The 26,509-nt window shown below is 41.9% G+C and overlaps 1 protein-coding gene across 1 annotated transcript in view; it reads right to left on the bottom strand.

Annotated features, from left to right (window-relative positions):
* Positions 1 to 2,350: 2,350 nt before the first annotated feature.
* Positions 2,351 to 26,509, bottom strand: part of PTPN6 (protein tyrosine phosphatase non-receptor type 6) — a 35,655-nt gene continuing 11,496 nt past the window's right edge. The window contains exons 4-14 of the mRNA XM_087954207.1: positions 25,460 to 25,690; positions 22,370 to 22,616; positions 21,807 to 21,903; positions 14,729 to 14,808; positions 14,483 to 14,632; positions 13,914 to 14,045; positions 10,604 to 10,758; positions 6,110 to 6,177; positions 5,115 to 5,266; positions 4,504 to 4,601; positions 2,351 to 3,256 (exon numbers count right to left, since the gene is read on the bottom strand). Of these exons, the coding sequence (XP_087810333.1) occupies positions 3,130 to 3,256; positions 4,504 to 4,601; positions 5,115 to 5,266; positions 6,110 to 6,177; positions 10,604 to 10,758; positions 13,914 to 14,045; positions 14,483 to 14,632; positions 14,729 to 14,808; positions 21,807 to 21,903; positions 22,370 to 22,616; positions 25,460 to 25,690 (1,537 nt within the window). The 3' untranslated portion in view covers positions 2,351 to 3,129. The remainder of the gene's footprint in view (positions 3,257 to 4,503; positions 4,602 to 5,114; positions 5,267 to 6,109; positions 6,178 to 10,603; positions 10,759 to 13,913; positions 14,046 to 14,482; positions 14,633 to 14,728; positions 14,809 to 21,806; positions 21,904 to 22,369; positions 22,617 to 25,459; positions 25,691 to 26,509) is intronic.

The raw sequence follows: 26,509 nt of genomic DNA, 5'->3' as shown, positions 1-26,509 counted from the left end.
ACAGGCAACTGGCGCGGGTTTTAAACTGGGTGGCAAAAGGGTGGCCGGAAACCGATGACAGCGAGCCATTCAAAACCTTCTGGAACCGACAAACCGAACTATCTACACAAAAGGGATGCATACTATGGGGGGACAGAGTTGTAATTCTGGAAAAAATACAAGCAAGGGTGTTGGACATGTTACATGAGGCACACCCGGGGATTGTCAAAATGAAATCCTTGGCCAGGAGTTACGTCTGGTGGTCAGGGATAGACAAAGACATTGAGGCATGGGTGGCAACATGCGGCAAATGCCAGGAATCCAGACCTAACCCCCCTTCCGCACCTTACCTCGAGTGGGAGACACCTAGGGGCCCCTGGTCACGAGTCCATATAGATTTTGCGGGACCTACAAAGGGACATACATTTTTAATAACTGTCAACGCTTAGTCAAATTGGCTGGAGGTCAGCATCATGTAATCCACAACAACAGAGGCCGTCATCAAACAATTAACAAAACTCTTCGCAACCCATGGATTACCGGACTTGCTAGTTGCAGACAACGGGCCGCAATTCACGGCGTTGTCATTCGAAAAATTCCTAGCCGAACGAGGCATACGGCAACTGAAAGAAACACCGACAACACTGATACACCACACACAAAAAACCCACACCAAATAGAGGATAATACAAAACCCAGAGGGGGGGGGGGAGAATCCCCAAACATTAACCAAAAGGGAGGAGGAAACCCTCCGATAACACAACAACAAACTGAACACCCCCCACCAACACAAATAGGCCCAAAAACACTACTTACCGGCAGACGACTTTGGCAGAAGGGAACCAGCAGCGGATAACCAACACGAGGCCTCTCCTGGAAGAAACAGCCAGGCCAGCTCAACCAGCTCAGAAAGACCAGGCGGGAGCAGCGGAGCCACCGACTCGACCGACCCAGGTAGACCGGGTGGGAGTGGCAGCAGCAGGCCTGACTCACCATTCCAGGATGTTCCACCGAGGCGGATGGGAGAAACAGCTATCCCATCCGAACCAGCTGAAGGCAACAACACAACTGAGCTGCGCAGGTCAAGTAGGAACACGAAGAGCCCCGCCTACTTACAGGACTACGTTATGTAGGTTGGACTGGACCAAGAGGGGAGGGGTGTTCCATATTAGCATACTTGGAAAACCCTTTTCTGGTTGGTCAACAGACAGTGGGCAATGATTGGTTCAAATAACCTATTGCCATTGGTTCGCTAAGAATCACCCACGATTGGCACGGCCTATCGCGGGAGATTCAAAGAACTGTCATTGGTTGCGAGCCGCAGGAAATCCCTATAAAAAGGGCTGCCGCGGCTCCAAGATCTTGTACAGAGCTAAATAAAGAAATAAGAGCTGAAAGTCACACTGGTCTCAAGTCTCCTTCCTGCGATCTAACAGTTTGTATTTAGCCAATGACAGATTTGTTACTTGTCTGCGAGCTGATACGAATCGCATCCTGACTCACATACTTGTCCAAGAGCCCTCATGGAATCTGTTTCAAATTCTAGTTAATATTTATTTAGAAAATTTATATAGCCACCTACTTGCTTCCCAGTGACTCTAGGCAGTTTACAAACAATAAAAACACAATATAGGAAAATATATATATAAAAAAATTAAAACAATAACCACCCATTCATCCACCTCTGGCTACAACACAGTCAAATGAGCCAGTTGGTGGGCTCCATCCTGTCCTGGGTTCCCCAGGTCGACTGGCAAAGCCAAGTCTTCAGGGCCTTACAAAAGAGTGTCAAAATGGGGAGGGAAGTCTAATTTCTGGAGGGACGATATTCCAAAGAGAGGGAGCCACCAAAGAGAAGCTCCTTCATCTGGGTCCCACCAGATGTATCTCCTTTTAGGGGACAGGACCCTCAACTTTCCTTGCCTCCCTGCTCAAGTGGGTTGGGTGGATGTGACTGGCAAGAGACGGTCCCTCAGATAACCTGGTCCCAAGCCATGAAGGACTTTAAAGGTAACAACTGGCACCTTGAATTGCACCCAGAAGCAAACTGGCAACCAATGTAGTTCCCGCAGGAGAGGTAACACATGTGCACATGGAGGTCTGCACAAAACCACGGAGGCTGCTGCATTTCGAACAAACTGGAGCTTCCAGATGCTTTTCAAGGGTAGCCCCATGCAGTACAGTGAGTCAAGATGGGAGGTGAGTAGGGCAAGAGTGAGTATGGATTGTTGGTCCAGGAAAGGGCATAACTGGCATACAACTCACAGTTGTGCACAGGCCCTCCTGGCCATGAATATATTAAAATCTATGCTATATTAAAATATATTAATATATTAAATAGATATATCGAGCAAATGAGAGGAGGCACATACCAAACAAATATCTGGTTTATTTACAGAGTAAAGCAATCCAATCTATTATTTACAGAGTGCAATTGCCAAAAGGTTGGTGAATAAACAGATAGCTGTTGAGCTTGTGGTTCCCAGTTGTAAATGGAACATGGTCAGCTTTGATCCGATGAAATTTCAAACAAACAGTAGGAAGAAACTGGATTAGAAAGCTTAAGCTAAGGAAGTAATGCTTATTGAAAAGCACTGTATTCAGCCTCTGGGTCCAATAAGTGGAATGACCCAAAGCAAAAGTGCAAGGTTTGCCAGCTCCAGATCCATAGTAAGCTTTGTATCACCTACTAAGGGGTACATTCTAAAAAATGGGAAGGATTAGGCCGTCTTAGGAGAGGTCTAGGCAACACAAGCAGGTGTTTTACTCTTTAGACTAAAGAACAAGGTACTTTGCATGGACTCAAAAACAGCAGAGATCTAGCTAGTAGATGTGCTGAAAAATGGGGCATTTTAGGAGGTAATAAAGGAGTCAAGGCAATAAATTGGTGGCTGAGAACCCCAACCTGCACAATCACAGTGGGTGCAAGATTCTACATGCAAATGAAATAAACATCTAAGAGGCCTATGATAATTTAAAATAATGTAGGTAAGGGGGCAAGTGAGAATGAAGTGATGAAAGGAGAAAGTGCCAGCTGAGTTTTTCCATGCAGTGACCAAAATATGGACAGCCCTGTACAATTCTGTAAACCTCTAGACAAAATTGTTATTAGCGAGGACAAATGTTCACTGCAAATGGAGCCAATGATGGCTACTTTTTCTTCAAAGAGCCTTTAGGTTTCTTTTCTTTCCCAGATGGCCATGGTTTTTGACCCTTCTCTTCTTTTTTCCCTTTCATGTTGTCTAAATTCTCATAGAGGGTTGGTTCCTCCCTTTGCCTGTATAAGGAGGAAAAGAGCAAAAAAAAGGGCAGACAAGGTTCATAGATAATGTTGAATCATTGATGGGCTTGCTATGTGCTTGAGCTTCATGAAATTTTTCATGTTTCTCTCTTTCTTGCTTTAAGGTAAAACATTGCCGCTTTCTGTTTATCAGATGACCCACAAGAAAGCAACAATTAAATATTGGCTTTCAATCCAGTTTATTTGGGGGGTGTTATTATTGTTGTTGTTGTTTGGCAATTCACATTTAATTAGTTTGCATGAATAAACCAAATTTGATTTGATTTACATGAAAAAATAAGGAAGTTATTCCCTAAGGAGAGTCGGTTGAGATGGGGTGGATAGAAATAAATGAGAGCATCCAGAGTGTGGTCTCAAATTATATTTGAGCTATTCAAATTCTGAGAATATGTGACAGCTTGTTTAAATCCAATTTTGTACCCATTCAGTAGATAGCTGTACCAATTAGTCAAAGGAAGGTACTTTCTGCTATTTTGAAATATGTTAGCTTCTTCATACATAGAACAAGTTATGTAGCATTTTTAAAAATAACCTTTCAAAGCAGCATATATATGGCACAAAATTATATTATTGGAATGGGCTTTGGACATCACTCATTTGCTTTCAAATATACACAAGATCAAATTTCAGAATTCTTTCAATTCATCAGATTGCCAAGTTGCTGTTAAAATAACATCAGCAAAGAAGATACTTCAAAGACGACCTGTTAAATACTTCATAGATTCTAAGAGGTTCTGTTAACATTTAGCTAAGAGTGATGCAACTCCTGCAACTTTCATCACTTGGCATTAATTCTAAATTTTAGAGCAACAAGACACAAGTAATCTCTATTGTAGAGATTGACTCTCTATTTTTTTTTTTCTCTAATTCTAACTATTTTTTTTCCCTAAAGGCTAAATCTTTCAATCTCTTAGGACATTGTTTCCCAAGTTTTGATTCATAGAGATATTTGTTTTCAATACCCCCTGCCAAAAAATAGAATGTTTTGAAGAGTGGTACACAGTAGGTTTAGGATGGTGTTACGTATGTCACTGATATAGACCAGGAAAGTATCCATGATTCTCAGTTTCTTCTATCCAGTTTAAATTCGACATTGCTGAAACTTGCTTCTAGTTTAGAGTTTGCTCCAGGAAAGAAGAATGTTAATTATCTAATCTCTACCACTTTCAGAACATTGAATTGTCTTTATAAATATTATTGTTTGCTTTGAACAAAGGTCTTACCTGGAAGATTTTCTAGAAACCTTTGGGTGTGAGGTCTTCTGGGCAAGTGGGTAGGTGAGATTCCCATATTCTGATTCATTTAGTCTTCCTTTCGGAAACTGCAGCACGGAGAAAAGGGGTAAAAGGAAAGCTAGAGCCAGTGGGGAGGGGGTTTTGTTGTTCACTGAGCACTCTCTTACTGTATGGAAGGCAAGGAGCTGAAACTGCCTATGTGCACAGAAGGAAGTTGAAGTCTCCCCTCGCAACCAAAACAAACACCTGCTCTCCCACCATTTTTTCTTTTTGTTCCATTCTCCAGCCTGACTGTGAAGGCACTTGAAATCTCTCCTTTGCTGCGACCTGGACTGGCAAGTCTCTTGGTCAAGATCCACTGATTACTGCACAGCCAGTGAAGTTGACAAGGGCTCAGCCAATGAGGATAAACCAGCTTGGTTCTCTAACCAGTGTGTCTAATGTGGCTGCTAGAAGATGAATGTGCCATAGCTATTGTCCCTTTGCTAGGGAGCAAACTATCTTGATGGGTGCCATCTGCTTCTCTAGAGGAAAATACAATCACCCCCCTCCCCACAAGGTAACAGAATGGCATTTGCATGCCTCCTTCAATCCATTACCTGCATAATGTCCCGTTTCTTTTTGGTGATCTCTATAAATTGGCATATGGCCATATAGATGAACTTGTATTGAGCTTCAGTCTGCACCATTCCTGAGCGTTGCGACCGGACCATTTGAATGGCCTTTGGAATATCTATATCACAGTCCAGTCCTGGGACACAATGAGAAAGAGAAAGGAGGAATAGGAAAACAGGTTAAAACACACAGAAGCCACTTGGTATTGTGGTTGAAGTGATCTGTTTATGTTCATTACCAGATGAATATTTACTTGATCAGGGTTTAAATGCAGTGTTTGGCTCTAAATGCCTAGAAATAATGATCACCAGAAAGGTAGATATAGCATCTTCCCTGTCATAGCTAATTAAGGATCTTTCTCTGCTTCATCCTGACATGCTCTGCCAACCTCCTTCCTGCTATGTCTCCCTTTTCTGCCTTCTGCATAGAGGTGGATTTGAAGCTGTACAGATGCAGATAGATAACTCAACAAGACATCCACAACAAATTACATTTATTGGTTCATCAGGTATCCTCATAACTCACATTTGTGATGAAGTTCTTCTTTAATGACCAGTCCTTTGTATATCTGCCTTGTAGTAAAAGATGGTTATCTCCTAACCCATCTCATAGCGATAGAAAGCAGCTGCCATGAGTTAGGGAGTTCAGGCAAAAGTGAGGGAAACTCTCCCAACCCAGCGAGGGTCAAATTAGTGACCAATCGGATTTACAGATGTGGCCACTTGACATGGACTACATTTCCCAGGATACCTTTAACTACATTTACCATGATGCCTTCCCTTTAGGGGACAGCTCATGATTCCTAAGTAACTATCCAATTCCCATAGACTGGCTGGGACAGCACACTCCCAGCCCAAAGAGAGAGAGAGAGAGACAGAGACAGAGACTGCGAGAAATGAGAAAGAGATGGAGACAGAGAGACAGAGACAGAGAGACAGAGAGAGAGATATCCAAGGTCAGATACCCAAACTGGTCTCACCTTTGGTGGAAATCATATCCACAGTCATATCAATGACAATGATGGTCCCAGTGCGACCAATCCCAGCACTGTGGAAAGAGGAAGAAATGGGGATTATGGGCATCAGAGTGCATTCCAGGCACAAAATAGGCACATTTCAATATGTTTATGTCACTTTATGACTGTTCTTCAAACAGTACTGGGGTTGGCCCAAATCTATGTAAACATATTAAAAGCACTATCAAGACCTGAGCCAACAATGACATTCTTGAGAGCAGGATGCACAAATGGAACTAACTCAGGAACAGACAATTTAAACAATGTCTTATATTTTCTTAGAGATAGGCACCAAAATCTAACAAATCTAGAAGGTTGCCACAGAGAAAGTAGTGGCTCTCGTATTCACCAATCTACTGAACCAGTGGGCACAGAAGCCAAAGCCTTGGTGGTCCAAATGGTACTAACAGGAGTGGAGAGAACAGAATAGACTTGGTGGATTATGACTAGATTTATCCCCTAACAAGACACTGCTGCAGCATTTCAAATAAAGCCTCAGAAGTATTTATTTATTAATCACACTAATTAGAATTTCTTGAAAATTGTGTGGCAAACAACAGTAATGCAGAATATAAAAAACAATAAACCAAGAAGAGATCTGTGGTTCTCCTAGGAAAAACAACCACAATCAGCTTTGCACCAATTCCTCCAAGAAATCCTCCATTCACCCTAATCCAAAGCCTGGGGCAGAGCCAGGGCATTGGGGTCAATTGAAGAGCAGGGTAGGACCATTTCAATCTCTTTCTTCCAGAATATCAACAAGGGACTTCCGGCTGATGTTGCGACGAGACCAGAATTAATTTGGAGGTGGAAAATTTAGAGGAAAATAATTAAACTGTATAATTATTGGACTTTTGGCACTAAATAGGCATAAGTAAATGCTGGAATTTTAATGTGTTAAAAAGAAATAATAGCTAATAACTGGAATTAGCGAATTAATTAAAGTTTTAAAAGGGAAAAGGGAAAAGAAAGGGTGGAATGTGGAAACAGAACTGAGAGCGCCACCTAATGGTACAGGAAAAAAAATCAGTGACTCTTTGAAAAGTGCTTGGTCTTTTTAAAATTGGAATTTAAAAGGAAATAAGAGGAACTCCACTATAGTAAAATAAAAACCCTGAAAAGTAAAATACTAGAATACTACAAGGGGAAAAGACACATGAAGAAATTGCCTTGGATTATTTGGTGATTTGGGAAAAAGTTGGAAAAGAAATTAACAGAAGAAACCTGGAAACAAAGACGCTGGTTGAAATAAACTACTGGACATTTGGATTGCATATTACTATTAAAGGGGAGGAAGGAGAAGCATACAAAATGGGAAATTATATGGGGAAATGAGACTGGAACTACAAGGTATGAAGGAAATGATGAAAGAAAGCATGGAAATGTACAGTATTATACTACAAAAATTAGATTGAAGAAGAAGAAAGAGAACCAGAGGGGGTGGAGTCAAACAAAAAGGAAACCAGCTTTAAACAAGTGGAACAACGAACATTAAAATGGAGTTGGGGGGAAGAATTAAAGTTAAAAATTTGAGGTTTGATGTGATAATTAAAGGGGGAATTGTTTGGAAAACTAAACAAAGGAAAAGGAAACAGCAGAAGAGGGAATTACAGAGGAAAGATCGAGAGAGGGAAGGGGGCAAAATAAATAATTGTAATAAGAAATGGAGGGAAATAATAAAGGAAAAAAGGGAAATTAAGAGAAAGGACCAGAAAATGAAGGGAGGCAGAAAGCAAACAAGAATAAAAATAAATTATATAGTCAGGAGGATGACAGACAATGGGTAGAAGAAGAATAGGGAGGGAGATTCTGCAAGGTAATTTGTTGTGTTATATTAAGAATATGGATTTAAAAATAGATAAGTTTGGAACTGACTTTTTTTTCTTTAAGGATTATTGTTAAACAGGATATAGATTTTATTGAAATAGATATGGAAATGGGAATTTATTATAAGAATATTAATTGATATTTAATAAAGCAATAAATAAAGTTAAAATGAAGTATGAGAATTGTAATGGAAAGATTAATATCAGTTTCTACAATTAATTGAATAGATTAATATTTTTTGAATATATAGATGATTTACAAGGTAATTGAGAAAAAGAATACCATGCGGAATCTGACTTAAAATATATATGAAATAGTTAGGAGAATATTGTTAGTAATGTAGAATGTGGTAATTAAAAAAATAACTATACTATGGTAAATTATGAATTAAAGGGAATAAATTGAAGGAAAGGTAAATAGGTGGCAAGCTCAAATTGACAATTAAAGGGGACAACTTTTTGAATTATTAGAATAAGGATGAAATTTATTGAATAATGAATGAAATAACAGTATGTGATAAAATTGCAAATGTGACAGATAAAAGCAATATGTGTAATGAATATAGAAATGAAATAAGAATCTTAGATAATATTGTAAAATATGAGAATATTTTAAGAAAAATGAAATAAGTTAAGATACGAACTGGAATTGGATAAAATAAGTGTAATGAATTTAATATTTGAGAATATTTCAAGGAAAACAGAATAAGTAATAATGTGATATGAAATTGAATAAGAAAGATGAATATGTAACTATGGTCACGTTTGTATTGAAATGTAATAATCTGGAACCACACTGTTCGCCGAAAGAGATGTTTTTTAAAAAATATAAAAATAAAAAAATTATATATATTAAAAAAGAAATGTTAATGATCTGATGGTCATTTCGAAAAATCCTTTCTTAGCAAGCACCTAGAAGCCAAGAGGAACATACGTGCCAAATTTCAAGTTTGTAGGCTTTACAGTTCTGGAGGTTTCGTGATGCTGCGTGAGTGGCATTTCACTTTTATATATATAGATTAATTTATAAGCTCCCAGAAATTTGTCAAGAGGTATTCAAAATAAACAGGTTGCAGAGGGACATAGTTTCCAATGGGTTTATTTACAGCTATTAGAAAAATCTAATCTAGACAAAAGATTTGACTGAGTCTGAAATATAATATTGTACAAATGATGAACATGTAATTACTAAAATGTATAATTTTTTTATTAATAGAAGAATTAAAGAAGAAGAATGTAAAAGAATATATGATAGTGGACTAAAATTTGGGGTTATAATATACAGATGGAGCAATGGGAAAATATGTGGTTAAAAGGACTGAAATTTAATTATGTTGTAGTCTTAAAGAGGATTTTTATAAGATGATGTACCATAGGGCTATGACTCCAGAGATATCATATTGAATGTATAAAAGCACTTCAAATATATGTTGGAAATGCAAACAACAAGAAAGGACATTTTATCATACTTGGTGGAAAAGATTAGAAAATATGGGATTCAAATAAACATGCTGATTTACAGTACACGATTTCAAAGATTAAGATACAAACCATACTGGAGGGCTTTGTTTTGGTCTAACGGACAAATGGTTGGGAAAAAAATAATGGGAATTTGTTTTTGTTATTTGGCAAAATTTACAATGAAAGAATGGTTGCTGAAGATGATGGAACTTGCTGAGAGGCCTAATGGATTTCTTTGATAAGAGAAAAAAACAATATCTATGTTTATTACTAATGGAACCTCCTTCTTATAGACTTTTTGTGGAAAGCAGAAAAAGAAATGAAAGGCAACAGAATCCTAGGCTGCATCAACAGAGGGACAGAACCAAGATCATGTGAAGATCAAATTTGGAATACTGCATTAAGTTTTGGTCACCCTTGTATGTTGAGACTGTATGATATGTTGAGGCTCTAGAAAGAGTGCAGAGAAGAGCAACAAAAATGATTAGGAAACTGGAGGCTAAAACATATGATGAATGGTTGCAGGAACCAGGTATTTCTAGTCTAATGAAGAGAAGGACTAGGGGTGACATGATAGCGGTGTTCAAATATTTGAGGGGCTGCCACAGAGAGGAGGGAGGCCCTCAACTATTCTCCAAAGCACCTTGGGGCAAGACAAGAAATAATTGATGGAAGCTTATCAAAGAGAGATCTAACTTAGAACTAAGGAGAAATTTCTTGACAGTGAGAACAATAACTCATTGGAACAGCTTGCATCCAGAAGTTGTTTAAGTGTTCTATCACTAGAGGTTTTTAAGAACAGCCATTTGTCTGAAATGTTATAGGGTCTCCTGCTTGAGAAGGGGGTTGGTCTAGATCTAGAAGGCCTCCAAGGTGCCTTGCAACTCTGTTATAAATGTGTCATTTATGATTTTGATGATTAGCCATGATAGATTACAGAAAGAAGAATGTGTTGTAGTTTTAGAGAAAGAGGTAAATTTATAATTATACTTGTAGCTGCTATAAAGATCAGAAGTCATGATTCTTATCTTCTTTTTAAAAACGTTTAAAAAGAAGATAATCTTTAAAACATGGTCAGTTTTGCTGGATAAATTAAAATTCCCAGTAACATGCAGAGTTTTCTTTGTGGTCTATTTCACAATATGCCCTCAATTAGCAGCAGATCACTCACCTGCAGTGCACTACGATGGGTCCAGCTCTTGGGACACCGTCTTGCATCCGATTGATTTCATCTAGGAAGTTGAGAACTCCTCCAGGTTCACTGGGCACTCCGTGGTCTGGCCAGCTCAGGAACTGGTAATGCCAGATGTCTCTCACAGCCTCACCCTAATATGGGAATACAAAAGCACACCCTTATGTCTGTTTTTTTTTTTTCTTCTATTCTGTGCTGTTCCTGCTCTTCGGTCTTTCGGTGTAACCAAAAAACACACCCAGAAAGCTCCCGATATTGACAAGTTTTTTTTTTTCCTGCCAATCAGCCAGCCAGAAACTTCAGGAGGACAAAGAAGACTTCCTCTGCCCAAAGTCCCATTAAGGAACAGATGTTCCAGCCCTTGTATATTTGGACTCAATGCATGGGCTTAATAATGATTTATTTATTGCCATTAACCACGGGTTCATCTAATACTGTATCTCAAATGTTATACCAGGTTCTGTGTTAAAGCTTTGGACCAAATAAAGTGCCAAAGAGCAAAATAAATAAAAAAAGGGTGTCTTGAGATACATTTTCCCCAAAACTCTGGCAGAATATTCCTGCAAAAGGACAGTGCTTGCAATCTTGATGAAGTTGTTCCAAAGTGTTCTGAATGAAGCATGCTCGATTTTTAAACAACACTAGAAGATGCTAGGAAGAGGAATAAATGTTAAACATCCAGCTGGGATTTGTAACACTGAAAAATGGATCTTGCATTAAGCTGGAGGTGGAACCAAGGGAAAAATAATATTTTTCCCTGCTACCTTGTATTGTTCACTTGCATGCACAGATCAATTTTGCTTCATTTTTTTCTGACTTTTAAAATGATAGTTTTCTATTTTCCTCAAATGATATTCCTTATTTTCAAGGAAAATATTTAAATCGTTTTTAAAATATAGTTACAGGACTTTCATCACATGTATCATGCAGCTCTTTCATGAATACCATGCAGCTCATTAAGTGTTGAGTTTTTGATGCTCCCTGAAACTATTGTTTTCTTGCAGATATTTCATTATCAGGGTAGGTAATATCATCAATGAGAGAGGGAGAGTGGGGTTTGCTGGTTCTTTATATACAGCAGGTTTCCTTCTTAATGGCTCCTTCATTAGAGGACAGTCCTCTGCTGCTGTTTCCTGCTTCTCTAGGTGTTAGCTGCTGGAGGGGATGTGGTCTAGACTGAACTGTCACCCCTCTATTACATTGTCTTGCCCAGTTGTAAGGTGATAAACGCAAAACTCCCCATCTGTGCATTGCCTGTTTCTGCACTTACATACACCTTCTTGTTAACCTGCCCATTTGATTTCCACCTGCTTCTTTATGCATCCAAAGAACCCACAAAATGAGCAGATTCAGTCAGCAATGGCTGAAGAAGATACGCTTTCTTTAGATCTTTACATTTTCGTGTTCTCTTCTCTCTCCTCTTTAATATAATTCTCCAATGAGGAAAAGCAGGGCACTTGGCCCCAGTGAGGCTGCTTGGAGTTCTACTCCATTGTCCAGTTGGACTGAAAGGAATTATGCCTCCCATCAGAGCAGAGGTTTTTTTTTTCCTTTGTGGTGGTGTTCTTTTTTACTGAAAAGTTACTAAGGTTGGGAGAAAGATGAGACATAGGAGTATTATTTCTCTCCTCAGCAGTGACTTCCCTTTCACATTCGTCTCAGCATATGATATGGCAGTGGATGCCATGTTACACTATAGACGAACTAATTCTGCTACTGGGGTTTAAGGAGAAAAAGGTGGCTTCCCAGGAGATGCTGCTTCTGCCCAAAATGAAGCCTTTTCATCCCTCTGTTGATATAGCTTCAACCTGGAAATAAGGAGAAATTTTCTGACAGTGAGAACCAGTGATGGGATTCAAATTTTTTTTACTACCGGTTCTGCGGGTGTGGCTTGCTGGGCGTATCATGGCTTGGTGAGCGTGGCAGGGGAAGGATACTGCAAAATCCCCATTCCCTCCCCACCCCACTAACCTGCTGTTAGCCTTCCAGATCTTCTACTATTGCTTTGCATCTTTTGGCTGCCATAAGTAACGGGGGGAGGAGGGGGTAAAGTCTGGGAAGCGAGCTGGAGGTGCTACATTCTAGTGTTGTAAAAATGAGGAGGGGGGGAGTATAAATTCCTGTTTAGGTTTCTATTTCTCGCTTAGCTTTCTTTTCTCTGCGTAGCTGCAAACCTTTATCAAAATATGCCAAGGTCAACGGACAGAGGCCTCATCACCACCTGAAGATGTCCACATGATCATATTCACAACTTTTAATTGGAAGAATCATTTGAACTATTGGGGGTGGGAACATTTCCATCACTTTGTATATGTGATTTGCGCGCCTAATTTCTCAGATTCAGAATTCTATGGTTGCTACTTCATATTCAGTAAAAGATATCTTTTCTCTAATCTAAGGAGTCTAAGTATTTCTTTCTTGAATTCCGAATGGAGCACCATCTGACACCTGCTTTCCAGCTCCATTCTTCTTTGCAGGGCAACAAAAAAAGACCCAGCCAATCAGCTGGAACTCGGGCGGCAGAGAATAGATGGGGGCAGAGCCAGTCAGAGGTGGTATTTGCCGGTTCTGCAAACTACTCAAAATTTCAGCTACCGGTTCTCCAGAACTGATTAGAACCTACTGAATACCACCTCTGGTGAGAACAACCAACCAATGGATCAGCTTGCCTTTGGAAGTTGTGGGAGTTTCATCATTTGAGACTTTCAAGAAGAGACTGGACTGCCATCTGTCAAAAATGGTGTAGGGTCTGCTTGGGTGGACGGTTGGACTTGATGATCTACAAGGTCCCTTCCAACTCTGTTAATCTGTAAAACTCTGTAGCTAAGAGTTCTTCCAGATGACCTATTAGGGATGTGGGTATAGCTTCCTGGGCTATGTCTCCGTTCTTCTGAGCTGCTGTCTACATTAGGATCCACCATAACCCAAACCCTAGCAAATATCTGTCAGTATATTCGGCCCTTGCAAACAGGTGGGGGTGGGGGGAGGGAAGGAAGGAAGGAAGGAAACAAACCTCTAGGAAAGTTTGCACTGAGATACCAAACACCATTGAGAATGAATGCTTTCAATCAATGGCTGGAAGAAGATCAAGAGATGTCCATTCAGCCAAGGTCTTTTGTGTGAAATCATCATCAAAAGGACTCCTATTCAGACTAGCTCAAAGGATGGCAGACCAAACTTGTGGGGGGAAACAGTATTATAATGCTCCTTTTCATTTGTTAATTCCCACCACGGTTTGAAGTCAAAGTTGGATGGGTGAGGGAAATGCTCTAAGTCTTCAGGTACTCACATCATTGATTGGTGAAAGCCGAAGTTGTCGGAGTTTATAGTCTATCGCCTCACGATCTCCAACATTTTCCACAATATATGGTCCGTACTCTTTGCTGCTTCCTACTTCTGGCCAGTAGGGGACACATTTATTCTATTAGGAAACCAGAAAAAGGTAAGGGAGAGGGACTGAAAGAGCGCCATTGGAACTTTATTTAAATTTAGATCTTTGTTCAAAGCAGTTAAACAGGTTTACTGGTTTCTCCTTAAGTGCAACCTTGAAGCCGTTTTTGGGGTAGCCAAAGTGATTTTAGTGGAAGTCCAGTTCAATGTTAAGGAAGAATTATGATGAAGCAAATCTCTGTCCTGCTTGGTCTTCTCCCTGAATTTCTCTCATCAGTACAGATTCTTTATGCTGAGCTAATATTTTTGGAAATTAGCAACATCTCCCACCCTCCCTCCATCCCTCCCCCTCTCTCTCCCTCTCTTTTCTTTCTCTGTCTATCTCTCTATCTCTACATCCATCCATATCTATCTATCTATCTATCTATCTATCTATCTATCTATCTATCTATCTATCTACTTACTTACCCGTCCTTTTTCCACTTCCCGAGTGGTCATCACAATGATGCGTGAATTTTCTTGCCATATCATCTGCCAGAAATCATTAACGGTGGCATCCAGGCAACCTTGGCTGGCAATATAGGTTTTACTGCATTCCTCTGGACTGAACAGTTCATTCTGCCAAGAAATAAAGAGATGAGATTTAAAAAACCTCAAGAAATAAATTCCCATCCCTTCTTTTCTCCAGATATTATAGGGTAAACTAATCCTCACCTTGATGTAGTTGGCATTGATATAATCTGATCCAGGCACATTCACATCTCTGTCTTGAAGAATAACTCTGGAGTGGTCAACTGGAACATCAGACAAGCAACATGTCACTGAAGAATCACACCGTTTGTGAAAGGGACTTTAGTAAATTTTTTAGATACAAATGGCAGGAGACAGCTTTTATGTCCTATGACCCATTTGAAGCATCTGAAAACACAGTGCTGAAATTCTTATTTCCAAAATAGCACTGGCAAATACTCTGACCTCAATAACACTTAGAATGCAAGATTTTGTTATTCCGTTCCTCTACTTCTTTCATTTCAAGGAGATTCTAACATCGTGTAGAAAAGACCAGAGGTAATGTGTCTTTCCTTCTCCATCCAGGGAAGGAGAGAGGATAGAAAAAAAAGCCCTCAGCAGGCAGCCTGTGGCCTGACTCAGCAGTGAGCAAAAAGAACAGCAGTTAAACAAAGCTGGTATACCAAAGAAAGCCACTGTAGCCACAAGACTCTGATGACTTCACAGCTGAAGAGGTGGGGAGGAAACTGGAGAACCATAGTCCTGGGAAGGAGAGACTGGCAGGAGTTACTCTCATGAGAAATAGGTTACTCACCAACCCCATGGAAGAAACTCAAAGTGCTTGAATTGTGTTATTTCTCCTCCCTCTCTAGTTTTAGTCACATTCCATTACTTTCTCCCATTTATCTTAACATTAGTTTATTTTAGATTTTAATATATAGTCTTAGATTTAATATAGATAGATAGATAGATAGTGTTCTGTACAGTCAATTTACATACTCGTAGCCCCGCGTCGCGATTGGCTAAAGCGCGCGGCGACCGGATTGGTCGAGCGAGCCGCACTGATTGGCCGTTGCGAATCCCCGCGATTGGTGGAAACTAATCGCGGGAGATTCAGCGGTGCCATTAACCCGACCGAGCGGCTCGGAAATAAAAGCCGCCGTTTTCCTCTCCAAGCTTAAGCTGTATCCAGAGCCAATAAAGAGCTGAAACCAAGTCACTGACTCTGAGCTTCCTTCCCGCGACGGACACGACACTGGCAACGAGGGTGGGATCCAGCGACTGACCACCGAGCACGTGTCCCGAGGAAGACAAAGACCGACGAGATGGCCAGCATGACCCCACCAGCACCCTTCAACCCAGCTACCGAGGACTGGGAATCGTACACGGATAGATTCCTAATGTTCCTCGAAAGTAGCAATTTGAAGGATGCGAACGGGCAAAAGAAAAGGGCTGTTTTCCTCACACACTGCGGGCCCGCGGTGTTTAAGATGGCCAAAGCCCTAGCGAAGCCCGAGGATGTGAAGGAAATGGACTGGGCCGATCTCAAGCCACTCCTTCGGAACCACTACGCCCCGCTGTACCCATCCTCATCCGGCGGGATGAGTTCTATCGGCGGAACCAGCGGCAGGACGAGAGCATCAGCGACTTCATAGCCGCCTTGCGGGACCTTGGGGGGATGTGCGAGTTCCGGGACCTGGACGACGTCCTCCGAGACCGCGTGGTCCTAGGCCTCCGGGATCAGGCACTAAAAAGTCGACTGATGGCAAAAGGCAACATCGACCTCGGGGACGCCCTGGCCGAAGCTTCCGCGGCCGAAGCCACCCGGAAGTCAGCAGCCAGACTTCGGAGGGCAGAGAACGGGGACCGCACTGAAACCCCCGAGGCAAGCCGACGAGAGACCACCACACACCACGGGGACCTGGACTCCGCCTCCGAGACCACGGACGAGGAGGAAGACGTCCACCGGCTACAAACAGGACGGGACCGGCGAGATCAACGAGGTCGTAAGTCGGGGAACCAGTGCGCCGGGTGTGGGGGAAATCACCTTCGATCAGAATGCCGGTTCATCGACGCGATCTGCCGGCATTGCAACAAGAAGGGCCACATCGCCCGAGTCTGCCGGCTCAGAAAGACACACAGCCCCGCCGGCGAGAACCAAGCAACCGGGGACAAGACGACACCCCCGAGGGCCAGAGATCGCCAAGCCGACAACCGCTGGAGCCGAGACAACCGAGGCGGCGGGCGGGGAAGGCCGTCAGAGAGAAGAAACCCACCAGACGGTCACCATCGGCCATGCCGAAACCACTGATGCACGGAAGGTCTACGTGGAGGTGAGCATCGAGGCGAGCCATGCCGGATGGAGGTAGACTCCGGATCCTACCTCTCCATGGTCGCCTGGAAAGAACTCAAGCGACTGGTGCCAAATATCCAGAAAAGAGGACTGGAGAACCAGAAGCTGATCATCAAGGACTATCAGGGGAACCGCATCCCGTCATTGGGACCGGACAGTTCGAGGTGACTTTCAAAAACCGCACCATGAAACTCCCCCTGACTATCGTGGACCGGAACCGACCCAGCCTTTTGGGACTCCAATGGTTCGCGCCACTCGGGATCGAGGTCACGGGAATAAATCACACCACAGAGGCCGACTGGGAGCAGCAACTGGCGAGGATTTCCAAGAAGTATTCGACGGCACTCTAGGCAAGTACAAAGGGCCCCCTATCTCTTTCAACCTAGACCCAAATATCGCCCCCATACGCCTAAAACCCAGGCGGGTGCCTTTTGCACTCCGGAAGAAAATAGACGAGCAGATTGACAAGCTCGTCAAACAGGGGTTTTGCAGCCAATCGATCACGCCCGGTGGGAGACCCCCATAGTCACCCCAGTCAAGCCAGATGGGTCCGTAAGGATCTGCGGGGACTATAAGGCCACCCTCAATTGCGCACTGCAACAAAGCGCCTACCCGTCCCAGTAGTGCAACACCTATTACACTCGCTGGGGGGCAAGGTCTTTTGGCTCGACCTGGCGCAAGCCTATCAGCAACTGCCGGTCGATGAAGAAACCGCCGAAGCGCAAACTATAGTCACCCACCGGGGAGTGTTTCGCTGTAACCGGCTCCAGTTTGGAGTCAGCGTGGCCCCAGGAATTTTCCAGAGCCTCATGGAGAGGCTGCTGCGAGGAATCAAGGGGGTGGTCCCTTATTTTGACGATGTATTAGTGTCGGCAGCCAACCAGGAGGAATTAGAGGGTCGCCTAAGGGAGGTGCTAGTAAAATTCAAAGGGGCCGGGCTGAAGGTGAAGAAAGAGAAATGCCAGCTATGCACAGAGCAAGTCGAGTTCCTGGGGTACCTCCTAGACCGACATGGCATCCACCCAACCGGAAGCAAGGTCAAAGCCATAAAGGAAGCCCCCACACCCAAGAACAAAACAGAGCTGCAGGCATTTCTGGGACTGCTAAATTTTTACAATGTGTTCTTGCCCCAAAAGGCGACATGGCGGAGCCTTTGCATAGGCTCCTGGACAGGACGGCCAAATGGACCTGGGGGAAACGGGAGGACACAGCATTCAAGAATACCAAAGACCTGCTCACCTCGGATGCCGTTCTCATTCAGTATAATGAGACCCTACCCATCGCCGTCACATGCGACGCCTCACCATTTGGCGTCGGCGCCGTCCTCAGCCATACACTCCCAGACGGAAAAGAAGCACCCATCGCTTTCTTTTCAAGAACACTCAGCAAACCCGAAAGAAACTACAGCCAATTAGATAAGGAGGCACTGGCTATCGTCGCAGCAGTAAAGAAGTTCCACGAGTACCTCTCGGCCACCGATTCACCCTCATCACGGACCACAAGCCACTGCTGGGCATCCTGGCGGGGAACAAGGCCACCCCGAACATCCTATCCCCCAGGATGACAAGGTGGTCTGAGTTCCTCGCCGCCTACGACTACCGGCTCACACACAGACCCGGTAAGACGATCTCCCATGCAGGCGCGTTGAGCCGCTCGCCGCTTCCCGACCTAGGCGACGATCCAGCTCCCACGGCGACCACCCTCAGCATAGAGACATTGCCCGACCTACCCATAAACCGCGTCAGACATTGCCGAGAGACTAATAAAGACAAGCGTCTGGCGCGGGTATTACATTGGATAGAAAAGGGATGGCCAGAGAAAGACAACGATGAAGCATTCAGGACATTCCGAAACCGGCAAACAGAACTGTCACTACAGAAAGGTTGTTTGCTATGGGGGACAGGGTGGTCATACCGGAAAAACTGCAAGGGAAGGTATTACAATTATTACACGAAGGGCACCCGGGGATTGTGAGGACTAAAGCTTTGGCCAGAAGCTATGCTTGGTGGCCAGGTATGGACAAGGAGATCGAGGCCTGGGTAGCCAAGTGCTCGCGCTGCCAAGAAACCAGACCAAATCCCCGCAGCACCAATATTAGAATGGGAAACGCCCAGGGGACCATGGTGAGACTCCATATAGATTTTGCCGGGCCCACAAAGGGAACACATTCCTCGTCACGGTGGATGCTTACTCCAACTGGCTGGAGGTAAGCAACATGAAGACCACCACAACAGATGCGGTAACCAAGGTCTTAAACAAACTTTTCGCAACCCACGGTCTCCCGGATGTCATCGTGTCAGACAACGGACCCCAGTTCACCTCGCTGGAATTGAAAGATTCCTAGCGGAGCGAGGCATACGACACGCACTGACAGCGGCGGCGCATCCGGCGGCCAATGGTAGGGCAGAACGGATGGTTCAATTTACAAAAGAACCCTCCAAAAGATCGAACACGGGACATACAAGAAAAAATAAATAAAATGCTCCTAATACAACATATCACCCCAAACACAACAACAAACAAAAGCCCGGCAGAATTACTAATGGGGAGAAAACTAAGGTCACCACTCGACAGACTACACCCCACATACAACCCGGAAAAACCCCGGACTCATCTAGCAAGCACCGGGTTTTTGCACCAGGCGACGCAGTCTATGCAAAAAACCTTACCGGAGACCCACTATGGGTACCGGCAACTATAACCCAACTGACAGGACCCCACTCCTACCAGCTACAGACAACCGACGGACAAACATGGAAACGCCACATCGATCAAATAAGATCAAGAACAAAAAACACAACCGACACGCAACCAAACACAGGCGACCCCGATAACACAAACCAAGAGGGAGGGAAGATACAGGGGATCAAATAGGAAATAACCAGCAATACTCACCAGTCAACAGCCAGCCCGAAGTCTCACCAGGAAGGAACAGCCAGGCCAGCTCAACCAGCCCGGAAAGACCAGGCAGGAGCGGCGAAAGTCGCAGCTCGACCAACCCGGGTAGACCGGGAGGGAGCTGCAACAAGAGGCCCAGCGACACCTTCCAGGGGTTCCATCGACAGGGCCAAGAGAAACAGAAGTCCCGACCGAACCGGCCGAGAGCCAAACAACAACTAATCTGCGCAGGTCAAATAGGCAAGTGCGAAGCCCGCCTACCTACGGGACTACGTTACGTGGGACCGAACCAAGAGGGAGGGGTGTTCTGTACAGTCAATTTACATACTCGTAGCCCGCGTCGCGATTGGCTAAAGCGCGCGGCGACCGGATTGGTCGGCGAGCCGCACTGATTGGCCCGTTGCGAATCCCGCGATTGGTGGAAACTAATCGCGGGAGATTCAGCGGTGCCATTAACCGCCGACGCGGCTCGGAAATAAAAGCCGCCGTTTTCCTCTCCAAGCTTAAGCTGTATCCAGAGCCAATAAAGAGCTGAAACCAAGTCACTGACTCTGAGCTTCCTTCCCGCGACGGACACGACAGATAGATAGATAGATAGATAGATTTAATTGTTTAAAAGCATTTGCCAGTTTTATATTATTTTATTCTGCTTTGCAGCATTTTTTCATTCTCAAGTCAAATTTTATAAAAAAGATTAAATAATTTTGCTAATTACCCAAAGTTGCTTAAACTGAAAAGGTTTTCCTTTGAATGCTTGGGCATCCAAGCTGGAAGAAAATTAATTTGACTATCCATCAGAAATCATAGATAGAAAAGCTAGTTCATAAGGCAATATATAATATAAAGCAGTGGGGTGCCACAAAGTTCTGTCTTAGGCCCAGTACTCTTCAATATCTTCATTAACAACTTAGATGAGGGAATAAAGGTGAACTTATCAAATTTGGAGATGATACTAAGCTGGCAGGAATAGCTAATACCCAAGAAGATAGGCTCAAGATACAGATGGATCTTGACAGACTACAACACTGGGCCGTATCTAACAGAATGAAATTCAGTGTAGAGAAAAGTAAAGTCCTACACTTAGGCCAGAAAAACCAAAAGTACACATATAGACTGGGTGAAACCAGGCTCAATTGCAGTAACTGTGAGAGGGATCTTGGAGTCTTAGTGGACAACCAGCTAAATATGAGCCAGCAGTGTGCAGCAGCAGCCAAAAAAGCTAATGAAATCCTAAGTTGCAATAACAGAGGGATACAATCAAGATCAAGTGAGGTACTAATACCACTCTATAAAGCCTTAATAAGACCACACCTAGAGTACTGCACCAGTTTTGGTCACATCATTATAAAAAAGATGTTGAGACTCTAGAAAAAGTACAGAGAAGAGCAACCAGGATGATTGGAGGACTGGAGGCTAAAACATATGAAGAACGGTTACAGGAACTGGGCTTGGCTAGTCTAGTGAAGAGAAGGACCAGGGGAGACATGATAGTGGTCTTCCAATATTTGAGGGTCTGCCACAGAGAGGAAGGGGTCAAGCTATTTTCTAAAGTGCCTGTAGGCCAGACAAGGAATAATGGATGGAAACTGAACAAGGAGAGATTTAACCTGGAAACAAGGAGAAACTTTCTGTCAGTGAGAACAATCAACCAATGGAACAGCTTGCCCTCGGAAGTTGTGGGAGCACCATCAGTTGAGACGTTCAAGAAGAGATTGGACTGCCATTTGTCAGAAATGGTGTAGGGTCTCCCGCTTGGGGGGGGTTGGACTAGATGACCTATAAGGTCCCTTTCAACTCTGATTATCTGTTATATCTATAAAAGGTTGTTCAGCATGCAATAAGCCAGACTTTTGCTTCTGTGCTGACTGTGTATTTTTATGGAATTGTTTGTTTTGAAAAACAGAGATACAGTTGTAATATTTCAACTGCAGGAGGAAGAGTATTTACATGCATGTAATACAATCAGATAACACCTCAGTTATCTGATTGTATTACATGCATAGGCTAAGCAAGGTTGAACACCAAACTCACAGGGCAAGATATTCTTATAACGGTTCTTGCTCTTATTTTCTGGTCTTTGACCCTCGTGTCGATCATACAAATTCTTCGTTTCTTGTTTCTGTAGGCTCTGAAGGAAGAAATGATGAGAAGTTTTAGTAGTGCAGATGTAGCTGACAGCTAAAGAAAAGAGGCACATCTATATTTAAAAAAGAGATGGGAAAAAATAAATCTTCAAATATTAAAATTGTTCAATTAATGGATGTATTGTATTTCACAATTGCTATATCACTATTGATTACGTCCCCGTTGGCTAAGGCCACCTCACATCAGGAAAGTATGGGGAATTATGCTTTCTATGATAAGGAAATGAATTTCTGCTTGAGACATCCTTGGTCTGAGTCCTAATTTTTTCTACAACTGTATTGCGGGTAAGGAAATTTTGGCTTTCAGGTGTTGGTGAATTACAGCTACCTACAGCCATCTTCACTGGGGCTCCTAGGGGGTCCAGAAATGGTGTATGAACCTTTGGATTGCAGCATTGAATCCCAAGGCTAAAAGACAAAGAATAGTTCACTGCAGAAAACTCTACTCACATCAAATTCCTCCCAGAAACCACCTTTGTTTGCCTCTTCTGCTTGACTCCTCCTTTTGAGCATTTCCACTCTGTTTTCAATGTCAGCTGCATTCACTCGAGTGGCATTGAAAGGCTTGGAGAGGGGGAAGGGGGAATGAAATGAAAGAAGAGAAAGAAAAATGGAATGTTGAGACAGAGAGTAAGAGCAACAAGGTGCCCATGATATTTCCCTTATCAATTTCACGTGTTGTGGGTCAGATTCTAATCTAATTTAATGTTGTTTTATCTTTTCTTAAATTTATAAAAGAAATAAATACTAAGAAACTAGCAGATTATAGGCAAAGCATCAGCTTCTGAGATGAGTTATATTTCCAAGAATATCTCTGAAACCTGCAGATGGTCTCTAACTTCCTTAGAAACTAAGTATGATCCATAGTTGCAGCTATCCCCGAATTTTGTTTGCAAATGTGATAAATGTCCAGACAGACCAGATTGGCTGTGAGTGGAAGATAAAGAGAGTGAAAATCTTTTTAATCTGATTCTGGGAAAATGGACATTTAGTTGGAAGGGGGGGGGGGGGGGGGGGAGGGGCAAATTTGAAAATAAGGAGAAGATTGCCTAGAGTTGCAAAGAGTTTAAAAACTTCCAAAAATATATTTGAAAAGGATTTGTGATTACTTTAACCCCAGAAAGAGAAAGTCAAGAAGAAGAAGGTATCTAAAAGAAACAGTCTGTTTGGATTGTTTGGTGATTTTGGAACCTTTGGAAATTACTTCTGATTAAATCATCTGGGTGGTTGTTTGGAAAAACTTTTCTCTACACAATGGCATCATCTATGGATGAATTGGAACTTATATATCAAAAATTTGAAAGAGAAAAACAAGGAGGGAAGATGGACTTGGCACTATTTTCCAATACTTAGAAATGGCGGTTTATATTTATGTGAAGCAGAATGAGGATAATGGGGACAAAGAAGAAGAAGAAGCCATCTTTGATGAGAAAAGGACTTTGATTGGAGAAGGGAAAAAGCGGAGGTCTTTAAGATCTGGAAAAACAGCCCAAAAAGAGAAGAATAAGGTGAAAAAGGGACATTATGTTAAGAAACAACAGAAAGGGGGAAAGCAGAATAAAAGGGAGGTGGGGAGACAAGGGTTAAAGAGGACAAGGAGAAGAAGAAGCAAGGGAGAAAGGAAGGGATGAGAAGCCTTAATGGTGGGGAGCAAGATATTAAGAAGCAAAAGTTTTTCAGAGATAATGGATAAGTCTTATTGTTAATGGGATTCTAGAAAGGTACATAAGATTGCATTTTTATATCTGTATTTAGAAGTAATTATAGAAAATTAGAAATAATATGTAGTTTAAAATGTGATAAAATATTTAACATAAACAAGTGAAATTTTTTTAAGAAAAAGGGAGTACTGTAATGAAATATGATTTAAGATTGTGATGGGGGGTAATAATCGTGGAAAGCATAAGTGTTCCCACAAAGGCATGATATTCAATTGAAATGGATAAAATGTTTAAGATATAAATGATTGTTAATATTAATAATTAGAAGATGGTATATTAGCAAACCCTTTGTGAAATGAGATTTGAAGTAGAAGAAGGAGGAACATTTCAATGAAATATTGAGCTATAATATGTGATGTGGGGGGAATAATTTTGAAAAATAGGGCTCTCATAAAAGCATGTGATTTAATTGAAAAGTAATGAGTTAAACATCTAAGATATGAATGAATATCAATATTAATGAATAGATTTGTATTATTTTTGATAATATAGTATAATTTTAGAATGTACCAGACAGAATCCCAATGTATGTTATGTATTTTATATTAAGTACTATAAATATAGGGGAAAAAGATAAAGGCATCATACTCCATATAGTGTATAGGAGAAGTATTTCTTCTTCTTTTTTAAAGAAGAAAAATAAATGATTGGCTGGAACAGAACAGACAAAGAATAATAAATATTACGATATGAATTGAGAGGAGATAAAAAAATAAAAAAAATAAAATTGAGAAAATTTAAAGGAGAGGAGAAGTTATATAGAAAATTGAAAATGTTAAGAAGATATGAAATGGTATGTAAAATGAATATGAAATTGAATTTGTGTCTGTACCAAGAGTTTTAACCCGGGAATAAGCAACTTTCAGAAAAGAGATTTTTTATATTTGTATGTTTTGTGTTTATGTGTATTTATGTATTGTTTGTCTTGAAAAATAAAACTTGTTTAAAAAAAAAAAAGAAGCTATTTTATGCTTGGGCTGTGAGGCTGACTATACACTGCAGAGTCAATGGCTTCCATTTGAGCTCAGACGAAACCCAGAGACACAGTCAAGCTCTTCTCTTGATCTATCAGATATCAATCTCTCCCTTGACTAAGGACACATTGCATTCCTTCCCTACTTCACCAGGCCCACATCTTGGTGCACATGATGCCACTCTTATCTCTGAGAATCCAGCTCCTGGATCTCAAGAGAATTGACTATAGCTACCTTTGTCATCTACTATGGCCAAACAAGGCCAAATTTGGTTCCGTTTTTGTTTGTGGTGCAACTAACCTTTCATTGGTAAAGATACCGAATGTAGGGATACAAATGTGGAATATTACAGATCAATTGATAAACTGTTAAGAATCATGAAATTCCCAATTGGATTGTCATCTGGAGCCACGCAAGAAGGTGAAAATGATTTGTCTACCATCTTCCAGGTAGTGAAGTCCTCTCTATCTCCTTGCCATTTGTCAGAAATGGGCCGGGGGTTAGACTAGATGACCTACAAGGTCCCTTCCAACTCTGATTATCTGTTATCTGCTATTTTCTAAAATGCCTGTAGGCCAGACAAGGAATAATGGATGGAAACTGAACAAGGGGAGATTTAACCTGGAAATAAGGAGAGACTTTCTGACAGTGAGAACAATCAACCAATGGAACAGAAGTTGCCCTCGGAAGTTGTGGGAGCGCCATCACTTGAGACTTTCAAGAAGAGATTGGACTGCCATTTGTCAGAAATGGTGTAGGGTCTCCCGCTTGGGAGGGGGGTTGGACTAGATGACCTACAAGGTCCCTTCCACTCTGATTATCTGTTATCTGTTATCCTCCTTCACCTTCTCTCCCACCTTCTCACCTCACACATAATCTTGATATGGGTAACTTTGAGTCGTTCATGGCTGTGGGCTCCAGTAACATCAGTCCTAGGTTTAGGCTGGTCAGTCAGGACAGACAGCACAAAATCACCAGGCTTGCTAAGGCTCTCACGCACTAAGAAGGTCCACGGTGCAGTCTTGCCTTGGAGCAAAGCCTCAGCTGCTGGACCAGAAAGATGTCCATGGTACCACCTGAGAAGAGAAGTGAAATAAACAACCGATTTGTAGAGTGGCTACAAAATAAAAGTGACTGGAATGTAATTAAACTAATGGAAAATTTGGATTATGATCAAGAAGGGACAGAAAGGAAAAACAATTATTAAGAAAGCTACATGAATCAACAAAAAGATATTAAATATAGTTTTTGCTTTCTTTTATGTAAACAGTAAAATAAATCTAGCCATAATTCTTATTTTTACTGATTATTTTCCTCCCTGATAGGGTAAACGTGCATGCATAGATTTTAAAATGTTGATTTATAAGGAGCAATTTTATTTTTGTTCTTGTTATTGTCTGCTTTGCCATTTAGCACTCAGTAAACTCATCCTAATGTATTTTACCCAAATCTCAGTAAATGAAAAAAAAAAATGAAAAACAGCCTGTCTGTGAAAAAGCAGAAAAAAACATTTATTATGGGAAAAGGCAGCAAGTATTAAGGACATCATAAACTACATGGAGAAAATAAAACAATGTGATTTACCCCAAGTTAGTTTGGGGGTAATGTAGGTAATGGCAGGGATCCAGTTCATTAAAAAAATCAGTGAGGAAAAAGCTCTCTAATGGGATTTGCCACCATTTTGTACAACAGTATAGTGACCGTAATTGAACCCAAAATTTCCTTTAGTAAGCAAGGCAGTTGTTAAGTGAGTTTTACCCCATTTTAACAACCCTTTTTTGCCACAGTATTAAAACAAATCACTGTAATTGCTTAGTGAATCATTAAGTGAATCTGGCTTCCCCCTTATTGGCTTTGCTTGTTGGAAGCAAGACTGGGAAGGTTACAAATGGTGA

This window comes from Notechis scutatus, chromosome 2 (assembly GCF_049901735.1).
Source record: "Notechis scutatus isolate UNSWTSFEM ecotype Mainland chromosome 2, rNotScu1.2, whole genome shotgun sequence".
NCBI classification, from domain to species: Eukaryota; Metazoa; Chordata; class Lepidosauria; order Squamata; family Elapidae; genus Notechis; species Notechis scutatus.
This window is presented reverse-complemented; position numbering and strand designations above follow the sequence as displayed.